The following is a 14,480-nucleotide window of genomic DNA, read 5'->3' as shown; positions in this document are numbered from 1 at the left end:
TGCTTTGCTCTGTCTCTTGAGAACAAAAAAATACGTGCTTCTTCAGTGCCTTTTCGAAGTCAGAAGACCAGAATTAATCTTGCTAATCCAGCGGTAGTTTCATTAGGTCATATAAGTAGGAAATAAAAAAATTCTGTTTCTGAATGTCTTTGTGGCATTTAAATAGCACTAACAGATGCTTATTCATTACCTGCACACATTTGCTGCCCTTCCCCCTCCTCATCCACTGACTTGCAAGATCACAGAATCACAGAATTGTAGGGGTTAGAAGGGACCTCTAGAGATCATCGAGACCAACCCCCCTGCCAAAGCAGGTTCCCTACAGCAGGTCACAGAGGTAGGCATCCAGGCAAGACTTGAACATCTCCAGAGAAGGAGACTCCACCACCTCCCTGGGCAGCCTGTTCCAGTGCTCCATCACCTCACTGTAAAGAAGTTCTTGCGCATATTCGTGTGGAACTTCCTATGCTGCAGCTTATGTCCATTTCCCCTTGTCCTGTCTCCATATACCCCTGAAAAGAGATTGGCCTCACCACTATGGCCATCACACCTCAGATATTTATAGACCTGGATTAGATCCCCTCTCAGTCGTCTTTTCTCAAGGCTAAATAGACCCAGTTCACTCAGCCTTTCTTCATAGGAGAGATGCTCCAGGCCCTTCACCATTTTTGTGGCCCTCCTCTGGACTCTTTCCAAGAGGCCCCTTTTTTTTGTACTGGGGAGCCCAGAACTGGACACAGTACTCCAGATGAGGCCTTACCAGGGCAGAGTAGAGGGGGAGGATCACCTCCTTCAACCTGCTGGACATGCTCTTTTTAATGCACCCCAGGATGTGAGCTAATTTATTAAGAAATTCTTGTATTACAATTATGCATCAGTACTAATGGAAAAATTTACACTCTTAAGAAAAGAAAGAGATTAATTGTGTTTCTGTCAAGTTTATTAAAAGGGTAATTGCTACAAGCTGTCAAACAAGTGATTTTCCTTTCCAGTAAATTTCAACAGACAGAAAAACTTCTGCTGTAGAGAGACTGGTAGAATAGAAATGGGAGACTTCTGATAACAAACACGAAGACAGAGGTGGTAGGTCACCAAAAATTTCATTTGAGAAATTGCATACTACAGAATCTGGGTTTCTATTTGCCATGGATTCCTTGGTGATGAATGGTGAGAACTATCCTCTTAATGAGAATTAGCTATGTATGTCATATTTTATTTGTGTCTAGTAGAAGACTAGGCACAAAGAAAAACACAAATCTATGGGGCTGGATGATGTGAGTTCCAGGGTCCTGAAGAGACTGGCTAATGTGATTGTCAAGCCACTTTTCATCATATTTGAAAAGTCATGACAAAGTCCCTGGTGACTGGAAAAAGGAAAACATCATTCCTATTTTAAAGAAATCAAGAAAGGAAGACCTGGAGAACTACAGGCTGAAGAGCTGCATGTCTGTATCTGGAAAGATCATTGAACAGACCCTTCTGGAAGCTATGTTAAGGCATGTGACAGATGAGGGGAGGTGATCTGAGACCGTCAGCACAGCTTTGCCAGGGGCAGATCATGCCTAACCCATCTGGTGGCCTTCTACAATGGAATGACAGCATATGTGGACAAAAAAAGGGTAACTGGTATAGTCTACCTGAACTTGTGCAAGGCTTTTGACATGGTCCCACACCACATCCTTATCTGTGGATTGGAGAGAAATGGATTTGAAGGGTGAACAATTTGACAGATAAATAATTGCTTGAATGGTCATAGTCAGAGAGTTGTGGGTAACAACTATATACATCGAGGTAGAGGCTGTTCTGAATGGTTTCTCTCAGAGGTTTGCTTTGGGACCAGAACTCTTTAACATCTTGGCAGATGATATAGGCAGTGAGATTGATTGCACTGTCAGCAAGTTTGCTTGCGACAATAAGCTGAGTGGTACAGTTGATACTATGGATGGAAGGGATGATTTCTAGTCAGACATGGACAGGCTTGAGAAATGAGCCCATTGGAACGTAGTGAGATCCAAGGAGACCAAGTACAAGGTGTTGTACTTGGGCCAAGGCAGTCCCAGGTGTGTATGCAGGCTGGGAAGAGAACTGCTTGAGAGCAGTCCTGTCAAGAAGGACATGGAGTTCTGGTGGACCATAAGGTTGACATGAGCCAGCAGTGCGTGGAAGGCCAGCAGTATCTTGGGCTGCATCAAAAAAGGGGTGGCCAGCAGCCCAAGGAAGTTGATTGTCCCTGTCTACTCTGTCCTTACAAGGTGCTATCTGTAGTACTGTGTCCATGTCTGAGGCCCCCAAGCAAGAATGATGTGGAACAGTTTCAGTGGGGTGAGAGGAGGTCCACAAGGATAATCAGAGGTCTTGAGCACCTCTCTTATGAAAAAAGGTCAAGGAAGCTGGAGTCATTCCATTTGCGAAAGAGAAGGCCTCAGGGAGACCTCATTGCAGCTTTCTAGTACTTGAAGGGAGCTGTCATGGTTTTCCATAAGTATTCCATATTATGGCATTCTGCAGTGAACTAATGGAAAGGGGTGACTGCTAAGGGAGAACTACAGTTCTCAAAGTGCTCTGGTCCTTCCTACTTTGTTTCCATGAGGTAGATACAAAGTGACAGTCATGTAAGGGTATCCCTTTTTGCTCCCCACCTCTGAATTTGCAGCGCAGGTGTCACTCGTTTTCCTGCTTGTTTCATTTATTACTCTTGATTCCTTTCATATCGTATGATCTCACATTACTTTACCATTTTTAGTATAATAGTGTTCTCTTTATCTCTGTCTAGCAGCATCTCCCCCTTCTCACTTCTCTGCTGGCTTCCTTGTGGGGAGAAGTGGGTGGAGAGAGTTAGGGGGCTAAGTTCCTGTTGCATAACAAGGAAAAAGAATTCAACATGTGACTGTTATTGGTACCCAATGTGGGACATGATAGCAATGAAGATAATAGATTTGACCAGAGCATACCGTGATTTTAAACAGAAATCTTCATACTATGCCAACTTGCTACTAATAGCTAAAAATAGCAAAAATAGGATTTTTCTCCTATTCAGCATAGTCTTTTAAGGAATTACACACATCATGCTTCACACTGTATTACTTAAAACCTATTGGAACTTTTCTTAAGAAGATCACTCTATTTTTTGGGGGCTGTATATTTATATATATATATATATGACAGCTTAAGAGAACTGATGGTGACACCCATCTGGTGTTTGTGTGCTATGTAGCACAGTTAAGCATTAAAAATTACACTCCCAAGAGTTAACATTTTAACTCCCTCCACTACCTTTTCAGTGAGTTTGCCAATGGAACAAGAGATATTTAAACGTGTTTTGAATTTTTACTCCTCTCACATTTTTCCTTTTCTCTCCCTTGAAATTTTCATACAGTTCTAGACTGTCCAAACTGGCATAACGATATTGTCATGTTTCCTGAATGCGTTCCTCCATATCAGTATTGGTCACAGATCTTCCCCAGATCTGAATAACACTGAATGGCAGTGGATATGGAGGAATCTGGGAGAAAACTTAGAGAAGTGGGCACCCTGAAAATTGAGGCAAGTATTTAAGAGAGGACTATTGTAGCTCTGGCAAATCTTGGGAGGCACAAAATATGTGGGGCCTAGCTTATGCCTACTGAGCCCTATTGAACACTTAACAAGGGAAAGAGAGTGTCTCTGAACTTGCAATGGAGAAAAAACCTGTGCTGGTGTCGCCTCTATAGGAGAAAGAAAGTTGCAGTGAAGGTCATCTTGTCTATAATGAAAAGAGGAAAAAGAAAGAGGAGACAGAAGTAGAGGAAGAGGAAGGGAATGGACCAATAAAAAAAAAATAATTGTAAAAACACTGGCAAAACATCATCTGAAACACAGAAAGATGAGGAAGAGATGGCAATGATCCAAATTCTAAGCCTGAATGTCATGGTTTGGATTTCTTCAGCCTGGTTTTGTGACAAGGGTGAGAAGGGACCCATGGATCCATGCTCTGTGGAAATGTGAGGGGAAAAGGAAGAGGTAGGGAGATGTGCCTGTATGAGAAAGAACAGCAGCAGCAAGCTAAAGGGAGAAAAAATTCATTTACTAAATATAGTAACGGAATGTGAAATAATACAGTATAATACAATATAATTGAAATTGAAGCTAATAAATAAAATGCCAAAGAGAGTTTCCAAAACTGAAGTCTTTACTCTAATGCTGTTGGTGAAAGCCAGGGAGCAAAGAGAGACGTCTCACAACTTCTAGTCCATTTTATCATTCTGTCTGAATGGAAAACAGAACTGGAAGAATGAAGTCTTCTGGGAGTTATAGTTCATTCTTCTCTTCTGAGACCATGCAACTGGATATATTGACAATCCATGGAACTTCAGGAATAATTGTTTAACTCCAACCGCACTGCATGTTGTCGTGATGTGGAATACTGATGAAAAACCATAAAACCATGACACTGACTGAGACTTAAGATATGCAACAAGATTTTAGCTGATATCCAAACAAATGTGTTGTCATCTGGTAGCTCCAGTGCTGAGACAATGGAGCGTATAGTGAGAGTCTGGAGGGCAGTGAAGCCTGCTAGCTGGGATCTCTTGTTGAGGACCCAGTCATTAACAGAACAATTGGCAAAAGGGATGATCAGCCTTGCACCCCAGGAAGTGAATCCTTACAGCCATGAGGGAAAGATATCCTTTCAAAGAAAATGTGATGCTTAATCTAATTAAATGGATCACTGCTGAAAAAGGTATCTAGAGATACCAGAGATATCCAGATTATTGGCTGTGGTGAAGATGCTGTATGATAATGTATTTGTGCCTGATGATCCTCATGCAATCCGTGATCCCTAAAGAGCTAGGTGCTCACCAGTTATGCGGCAGAAAGTCACAGGAATTGCACCAAAAGTGTCTGCCAGTATACTGGCAGCAATGAGATGGAAAGATGATGAGAGATCGCAGGTGAGTGACTTGGTTACCACTCATTAAGAGTATGAAGAATATTGCATCTCCTCCATATGGGCCTGTGTCTCTCAGCTGTAGAGAATGTCCAACAAACTCTAGATGCTCAACAAGCTTCATAAGTTTGAGTATGAGGTCCAGCAATTTAGAAACCCTGCGTCCTACTTTCCACATGTATGAGCCAACATCTCATCTATTAGAAGCAGACATCCTTGTGGTCTTTCTGTTCAAGTGAGAGGTAACAATGAGTATACACTGTGTGCCACCTTATAGTTTTGACTATGTGGTCATGAGGACGGTATGAGGAAGTGGGATGGAAAACCCACCTCAGTCCTACAAACATGGATAAATGAGTTACAGAGAAGGTTAATCACAAGTAAGGGCTCCTCAATGAGAATCACTGCTCCTCTTGACACTACAGATGTTCTGATTTTGAGAATTAGCCTTTTGCTATACATGAAAAATGAATGTTGGATGCAATAATCAGAATGAGAGGGGCCCTGCCTCCAGCCAGGGGAAGGTAGGGAATAATTGAGTGTGTTAGGCTGTGTAGATTAGATGGCCTAGCACATCAGAACCAGAACCAAGAAGTATTAAGCTGATGTCTGCCAGATTTAAATTATTTCTCAACGTTGATATTATTAGCTATGAAAGAGAAGAAAAAAATAGAAGTGTCAAGGAAGAAGCTATGATGTGGCTGGCAACTGTATGAAAGCCTTTTAGCTGGACTTTTCCTTCCAGCACTCAGTAACATTTAAAGAGAAAGACCTGCCAATAGTGCTAGAAGCTGCACAAGTGGTATTGATCTCTGTACAGGGAAAACTCAGATCTTGATAATAAAGAGCAGTGCCGTTAACAAAAGGAGATAAGCAGCCCAGACTTTTGCTAATTATACTTAATGATTAATCTCTGTTGTGGAGATGAAGTAATATGGTGAAAGGAACAGATTCTGTCAGCTGATATTCACTTGATTTCTTCTGGCCTTGTTAGTAGCTGTGATTACAGCTAGGAAGTACAGCAGGAGATGACACTAGAATTTTTAGAGCAGAAAAAAAAGGCTAAGGGACAAGGTATGATTGTTGCTGTTGAATAGAGAAAATCACAGCACTCACCTATATATGCAGTTTCTTATGTTGTATGGGTAAAGAATATCTGGAAGCATTGTACTCTGTTAAGGCAAGTCTACAGTTGTATGTCAAACTCTTAGGGATGTAAGTATTATCTCTTAGGCATCTGGTATGATTGTAAGCACTAGAAATCAAAGAGCCTTGGTATTGTTTCTAGTATTTAATGCAACCCTGTTCACTTCCAGATCATAGATTATCTGCATATAATACCCAAAGTGCATGCCTCTCTTGTTCAGTTGAGGTTCCTGTGACATCCCTTATTCCTGTTGTGTTTCGGTTCTGTCTAATAATACCTTGTCAGACAAAATTATCATTATTTGTGTAATTTTTCCCATTCTTTTCTAAAGTAAGTTTCATAGGAAGTGCAACATTTGATTTTGGTTGGATCTTGAGGTTCTGGAACAAGAAAGAGAAGATAAGGGAGAATTCATTTCACTCTGTGTTTCCTTTTTTTTTTTTTTTTTTTTTTTTACTTTTTTACAGCTGTTATGTTTTGTACAGTAGATAACACTGGGGGAAGAAAAAGAGATTAAACTAACACAGATAATTTTGAATTGGAGATATAGAAAACATGGAAGCTGAGGTGCAGAAGATTGGGCAATTGATTTCCAACTTTGGCTTCAGTTATTAAAGATTTTTTATTCTGTTCAACTGAAAACATATAGATAAGATTTAGATAGACTACTAGATTTTAACATCAGTTAATGTAACTTTGTGATCATCTCTCTTAAGACTTGTGTTTTATAGCCACAAAATTGCATTCCATGCTTCAGTTTCTGTGGCTAAATTAGAATATCTATTGAACGAAAATTTAAGGAACCAATTTGAAATACAATAACTTTGAAATGCCCAAGTATGAACGAAAATCCATCATTCATAATAAAATTCTGTAAACTACATTTATAGTCAATCTTCTCAAACTTACTTAAACAATATAAAACTCGGGGATAGGCCAAGAGAAGGAAAGTTCAAATAAAATAGATGTAAAAGTTCAGTGACAATCCGCAGTATATACAAAAGTTGTTAACTATAGTTGTTTTGTAGTCTTTATTTACAACACTTCAGGCTTTCCATTTTGAGTAGGGTATGTGCCATCTTAATTAGAGGAAGAAGTTTTCATATGGGCTGAGTCAGCTGTATGTTTTGTTTGTTCTCATCAAACTGTTCAGTTATTTGCAAATAAATTACAAAGCCCTAATGTGATTTCAATGGAAATTATGTTCTTAATTGGTTTGAGAAGAAGTCCCTGTAATCATCAGTTAAAGAATACTGTCAGTTACTCACTCATGGCAGTGAGATATGTCAGGAAAAATAGCTACTTTTGTATACTGCGTTTTCCTATACATTAACAGAATAAACTTGTGCAGACTTGTCTATACAATGGATGCTACTTCAGTCTCAAATGCAATTATAAACCTGCATGCAGTTTTGTTGCAGAATACAGCTGTCTTCCTAAAAAATGCCACAACTGTCATACTAAGAGCACACTTGTGCTTAGTCATGTCTGCCTGAATTATTTGCGTGTTTTTATGGCTTTCAGGAAAACAACACCAACGTGGCAGTGTAAGCACAAGCTAGATTGTAGAAGTGCTCACTCACTAACGGAGTTATTATCCAGTTCAAAAATGCAAGGGCAAAGATTACTGTTAATTACGCCTCTGTACCTCCAGTGAATATAGCAGTTTGCTACGGATTTCATTTGTAGCCATAGAATTGCTGTCACGGGGATTTGGTATCTTGCTAATTGTAGAATCCTTGTAAGTGAGTACTCCAGGAAAATAACCCTGCATGATTATTAGACTGTAGGCTGGTTCAGCAAGACTATCAGGCATAATATTTTAAAGCAAGCTTTTTAAGAAATCCTGCCTGTGAATATTATCTTACTTCTGCTGGCTATCTAATCAATACCGACAATATATACGGCAAGCTTTAGTTTAGAAATCAATTATTTATTATAAAATATGGATCTTTGGCAGTAACAGTTTGCTCTTCCTTATACACAATATGATATCTTCTAAGTTAATGGAGAAGATGTGAAAAGTTTCAGCATGGACAGTCATTGAAATCAGTTCTTCTATTGTCCACAGAATCCATTATTTATTATTATTAATCTAAAGACTTCTTATTATCATAATTGCCACAGCTTAGCTCACCACATGAATGTCCTCCTTTCCACTTGGTTTTATCTAATTGCCAACATGAGAATTGAAAATAATGGCCCTGATTGTATGTCCACTGTGTTATTTGCACCTCAAACAAGCTGACAGCCTCCTATAATAGCTGTGGCAGTGCTTTTTTCTGTGCGCTGATCTGTGTTCCATTGCAATATTATTACATTTTTTAAAATTATTATTTGCTATACAAGTGTGATAGTCTTTACATCATGGTTTCTGCATATATACGTAGTTCTTCTGCAATCAATCTAGCTACATATACTGTCTGTGGAAAACCCCCAAATCATCAAATGAATAATAAAATAACCTTCATTCTCCCCTCCCAGGGTTGTTTGCATTTTCAGTAACAATTAACAATACAAGTAAGGCATTATATGAGTGCTCTAGGCACAAGTTGTTACTGCTGTAGTGTATCTTTTGAAACAGGTTTTAACACACAGTTAAAGTATGCTTGCTGCAATCCCTTCTGAGCTCAAAGATCAGAAAGTTTATCATTGGAAATTGTCAGTGTTTTCCTCCCTAGCTTCTGAAACTTCATTCTTAACACAAAGTTATGCATTTCTGGGACTAAATATCCTCATGGTATTTTTGCTTTCCTATAAAAGAGAATATGGCTAGTGTTTGATAATCTGACTCAATAAACATAAAAATATAAAAGGATCACAAATGTGTAATAAAAATATAGTAGTGAATTATTAACTAGTGTGATTATAGTCGGTCAAGTTTTACAGTCAAAATGCTCATTTTGCCCTGGTTATAGAGTTGTATGCCTACAGACAGTACTGTAAATCTTCTAAACAATTAAAAGGTATTTCCCAAGCAGTCTTATATAATATTTTTTACCAGAAGCTGAACTGACCACAGAGCAACACCTTTCTCAGCACTTTCCCTGCCTCCTTTAACAAAAGCTGCCCTCAATTTCCAGTGAAGAGTGGGTACTGCCTGCCTGCAGAAGAAACTTAGAAAAAAAAAAAAAGTAACTAAACCTGTTAAAACCTGTTAACACAGGCAAACCTGCTAGGAATAAGCCTGACATGTATGTCTGTGTGTGCGTTTGAACAGCCTGTGACAACAGCCCTCAGCAGCTCGCTTCTTTCTGCCTTTAGTTTTAAAGCTGAAACATTACAGATTTGATGAAAGTGAACTTATTATTTAAGTGACAAATAGATTGCAGTGTAATTTTGTTAAACAGAAGTCTAATTCCTCAACAACACCAAGGAATCAGAAAATACTCATTAATTTTCCTAGAAAAATTCAGTAAACCACTGCTAAGAAGCAGAAGCCTGTTACAGTGATTCTTCAGAAATGCAACTGGCAATTAACGGTTGAGAAATATCTAGAATAAGGAAATATTTACTGAATAGAATTTAGCCTCCACAAAAGTATTGAATTTCTTCTTAGACTATTTTTTATCATTTTGTTTTGTGGTTCTTTTTTCAGGAGTTGCTGCTTTGGATTCCAGTGTTTCAGGGAAGATTGGTTTGCGAGCCGTCGTATATTACTTCTGCACTACAGTCATTGCTGTAATACTAGGTATTAATATTAGGTTATAATGTTAAAATCCTCAGCATTGCCTAACTAGAAGTATATGGTACTGTGACAGTACTAATTTGCCAAGACAGCCTGGTGAGGAGAGACAGGAATTACGCAGACACTATTATACACACTTATAGCCAGATGCACGGAAAATTTAGTCCTGCTATTCATGATTGAACTGTGTTCATATCCAACAGGTATATTGCAGGCAGTTTTGCTTTTAATTTCAGGCAAGATTAAAAGCTGTCTAGTTAGGTAAACAGTGACCAGCAGTGGAAATAGGAGTGAACATCTTGCCCTTTTTAAGGCCTTCCCTAACTACAAAGTAAATTTCCTCAGTAGCAGTATGATAGATTCTCACATGCAAGAAAGTATTATCTGTATCTGTATTTTCTGCCTGAAAAAGTGAGAGAAAATGTTGCTGTCCTTGTCACTCTGTTCCCTTCTTAAAATGTTGTTACCTTTTCTGCCAGTTCCAGGCTCCACCTTGACAACTCTGAAGTCCGTATCTCTTGCAGAAAGTTCATTCCCTACAAGAAGCCTTTAAATCTTATATATTTACATAATTAGACATCTTCAGGCTGTGTTTTTAAACAGCAAATAGAATTAAACTCTCTGCTGTCAGCTGCCATGTCACTTATGGCTTATCATTGTGTTCTGAGTGAATACTGTGCACAGGTATCACACTATCACCTACTGAAAATAAACTGTTGGATAGTTATTTGAAGGACAATATGTGCATTGTATGTTGTCTGCAAAGTGATATTTAACTATAGAAAAAAAATCACATACTGATGTGATACAGACATTTAGACTTGAATCATTCCTCGATGTTACATTCATAGAGAATAATATGTCACTGGGTAGGATAGTATCTCATCTGTCTGGAAATTACAAACGAATACACAGTGAGGAAGGCTTAATAAAGACTGACATGGATCTTTGGAATTGTGCCAGCCCTGGAAGAGGGATTAAACTAGACAACCTCCAGAGGTTAAATATTACTTGTTTTACTGTACAAAGTTACACAAATGAAATTCTGCTTTTATTTACGGCTGTTATTAGAAAATTTTATATTTGTATCTTGCTGAAGGACATCTAGATACCTTGTCCTTGCTGCAGTGAGATTTAGTAGTTTGATTTACTTTTTGTTTGTTTGGATTAAAAAACAAACAAACAAAAAAAGTGTATATCTGGAAAAGACTAGTATTTCATGTAACATTAAAAATGCCTAAAATGAAGCCACTAATGTCAATTAAAAGTTAGTTCCTGATTTCTATAGTCACAAGGTTAGACCTAACATTTTCTGCCAATAAATTTTTGTTTTATTCTGCTTCAAAGTAAAACATAAGTTTCTTAGGTTACATTATAGATGTATATACATTATACATTACTAGCTATAGACTAGTTTTACCGAAACAAATAGAATTTGATGAATTTAACTCATGAAGAATTTGCTATACAGGATGCTTTACATTAGCAAGAGGCACCACTGTCTCTGCTTGCAATGTGAGCTCTTCCCCTACTTCTCCTTCTGTAGGGATTGTCTTAGTTGTGACCATTAAACCTGGAGTACCTCAAACAGCAGATGAAATAGACAGAGTGGGCAGCACCCCGGAGGTCAGTACTGTTGATGCCATGCTGGATCTGATCAGGTGAGTTGTTTTTTTTTGTGGTTGTTGTTTCCATGTTTTGGGGTGTGGAATAATGTAATTGTGTGTAAAATTGTTTACTATAATAATAATTAAAAGCATATAAAAATAAATAAATAATAAATAAATAATAATTAAAAAGTCATAATGCATAATACAATAAACATGCTTTCCAATGATGTTGGAATGAATAAGGAGAGAATAACTTGTTTGCTAGCAGGTGTGACATTTTAGAGCAAGTTTCAAGTGGTTTGTTAAAATATGTCGCATCAACGTTTTCTAAGGGAACTTTATCACAAGTCTTTTCTCTGTAATGTCCTGGTATATAATAGAAATGTAAAATAGTTAGAATGAAGCATCCCCTAGAAAACTCTGGAAAAGATTTGAGCAGATTTTCAGGATTGATTGGAACTAAACAAATTCTAATTTATTTAAGGAATTTGGTAAAATCAACAAGAACAGTAATAGTGGCTAAGTACTCACTGTTTCCTCACAAATGTTTCTGAGGGTTATTTTTTTTTTTCCAACTGCCACTGTTCTCTATTCTATATCGCTATTCCTACTCTCTAGAATTTTTACATAATCTATCACATAAGATTAACTGCATTCTATCTAACAGTGACCTTAGCATTCTTAATTTCATGAAATGTGACTGACATTTGTAGATACAATTCCAGATTCACAGTTGTTCGACATTTGTTGTATGTACGTATAAACCCATGTATAGGTGTATGTATGTACATGGCTTGAAAGAATCGTATTTAATAGCAAATGTTTGTGGCCCTTTGGTGCATATGTCCCAGTGCAGATCAAGGTATACCTTTATGGCATGAGCAGATCTCAATCCCATAGCCACACATCTGACAATCCACAGTTGTCCCAGGTTCTATCTCATCCTGCAGTTCCTTGGAAGGTTCACTTAGTTCCTTGTGATCATTTGCAGCAGGAATAAATTGGGGTGCTGTGTGATCAACTGCTTAAGAAAACCAAATGCAGTCTGTTATCAATAGCTTCCACATTAATATGTCCATGCACGTTAAAAGAACTGATGAAAATCATTGCATAAAAACATTCTTCTATAACAAGAAGCAGAATGAACCATAATTTAGTCTACTTTGGGTTTTTACTACAATTTATACTAAACAAATGTAAGACTGTAAATTAGAAGTCACAGTTGAGATTTAAAATTCTGTTTAAAGGGAATTACAACTATTTTTTCTACATATGATTCAGATTTAAGATCCAAATCCAAACTATCATGTAAAGACTGGTGAAAATCCCAAGCTTATAAAAACTACTCTTGCTTTCAATTAAATTTTACTTTAAAAACTTAAAAAATAAAGCCAAAGAGGTTGTACAAGATCTTAAAAAATGTAAAAAAATCTCCTGCATTATAGAAATGGACTTTCTCTGTACCAGATTGGTTATTCAATAAACACCTGTTTTCTGCAATTGTTTGAATGTTGAAATTGGGCACCAGAAAGGAGGCATGCAACTGGGTTGCATTGCTTCTGATCTAATTTCCTTACATTTCAGTGAAAAATTGATGTTGGAATAACAAATGGAAACCTTTCATCATAGAGATTAATTTATGATTTCAAAACTACAATAGAACATTAAATATGTGGTGCTTCCATATTCTTTTTCTCCAACATACATTTTACAAGTCACCTGAAAGACTTCAAACTGTCTCCTGTATTCCTTGAACAATTGGTGGAGGTGACACAGCAGAAAAAAAAAAAAAAAAAAAAAAAAAAAAGTGTAGTGGCTAGCAAGCAGAAAAATAAAATATTGAAAAATAAGCTCAAAAAATTCAAAGTACAGAAACAGAATGATCATTATAAGTCCTGAATCTTTGATTTTTCAGGATTGAATCTGTCAGTGCAAGCTACATTTTTCTCTGGGTAAAGAAGCACAATCTGATCTGTCAAGCAGCAGATTTTATCATTTTATTTAGATAAGCAGTGTTTGTAGTCTAATGTTAAAGTACCTCTACTTTTAAAATAGGAATATGTTCCCAGAAAATCTTGTCCAGGCCTGTTTTCAACAGGTAAGTTTAAATACTGTTTTTTTTGTTACCGTAATTTTCGTTGCTGACTACAAATTTTTCTTTTATGTCTCCCAAAATTATGTAATACGAGAATTCTTAGAATGCCAGGATTAACTTAGTCTCCCATATAAACACTTTTTTTTAAGGCATCTTGGTTTTGTGTCCATTATGATAAAAAATCTGTTGTCAGCTCCAGATCAACCTTTGCAAAAATATCCTTTTTAGGACTTGAATGCAGAAATAAGCCATTGTGTTAATATATTTTTCCATTCTGGGATGGGCAGAATTACAAGAACCATGTTGTGAGAATTTACTTCTTCTTAAAAATTCTCTATTATTGATGAAATTTGTGTAACTAAGCCCTCACACCACTTTATCTCACATGTAATGTCCATTTCTAGAACTGATGATTGATCTTGAGAGAAAGGAGACACCTCTTTTGGAAGCAGTGAGATTTGGAAGATGAAAAAGGAAACCCTTGTCTGTATAGTCTTACTTCAGATTCAGTCATCTTAATCCATAAACATATCCAACTGTGTTTTGTGATTATCTCTGTTTTTCCTTTTTGTCTTCCCTAGTGGCTACCTACCAGTTACTTGAAGTTTGTATGTGAGATAGTTTGCCTTCCCCATCAGATAATGATATTAACTGTCCTTCTGCTCACAACACTGTCTTCCAGTTTACAAAACTTCTCCATGCAGATGATTTCATATGTTAACAACTTTAAGGACAAATCTTGTGCCTCACTGAGCTATAAAATCCTGTACTAAACCTTTTAGAAAAAACAAAAGTAGTTCATCTTTTTACAGGCCACATAATAGCAATATGGGTGTAACTATCCTGATAGTGGAATGCTGTAAGCATCCTTTATAGACAGTGAGACTATCACACCTGCTCCATTGGTGTAGAAGATGAAAGCAGTGTGGGTTGAATCAGGTGCATCAACACAACAGACCAGTTCTAGAGTGGCTGAGTTTCCATAGTGTTTCCATAGAGTTTCCATACTTGGA

At 37.3% G+C, this 14,480-nt stretch overlaps 1 protein-coding gene across 1 annotated transcript in view; it reads left to right on the top strand.

Annotated features, from left to right (window-relative positions):
• Positions 1–14,480, top strand: part of SLC1A1 (solute carrier family 1 member 1) — a 53,495-nt gene that overhangs the window by 20,166 nt on the left and 18,849 nt on the right. The window contains exons 3-5 of the mRNA XM_042825631.1: positions 9,673–9,765; positions 11,309–11,423; positions 13,428–13,470. Coding sequence (XP_042681565.1) covers positions 9,673–9,765; positions 11,309–11,423; positions 13,428–13,470 — 251 coding nt within the window. The remainder of the gene's footprint in view (positions 1–9,672; positions 9,766–11,308; positions 11,424–13,427; positions 13,471–14,480) is intronic.

The sequence above is a fragment of the Centrocercus urophasianus genome, unplaced genomic scaffold (assembly GCF_019232065.1).
Source record: "Centrocercus urophasianus isolate 14NV4802_14NV808 unplaced genomic scaffold, USGS_Curo_1.0 seq_25, whole genome shotgun sequence".
In the NCBI taxonomy this organism is placed as follows: Eukaryota; Metazoa; Chordata; class Aves; order Galliformes; family Phasianidae; genus Centrocercus; species Centrocercus urophasianus.
This window is presented reverse-complemented; position numbering and strand designations above follow the sequence as displayed.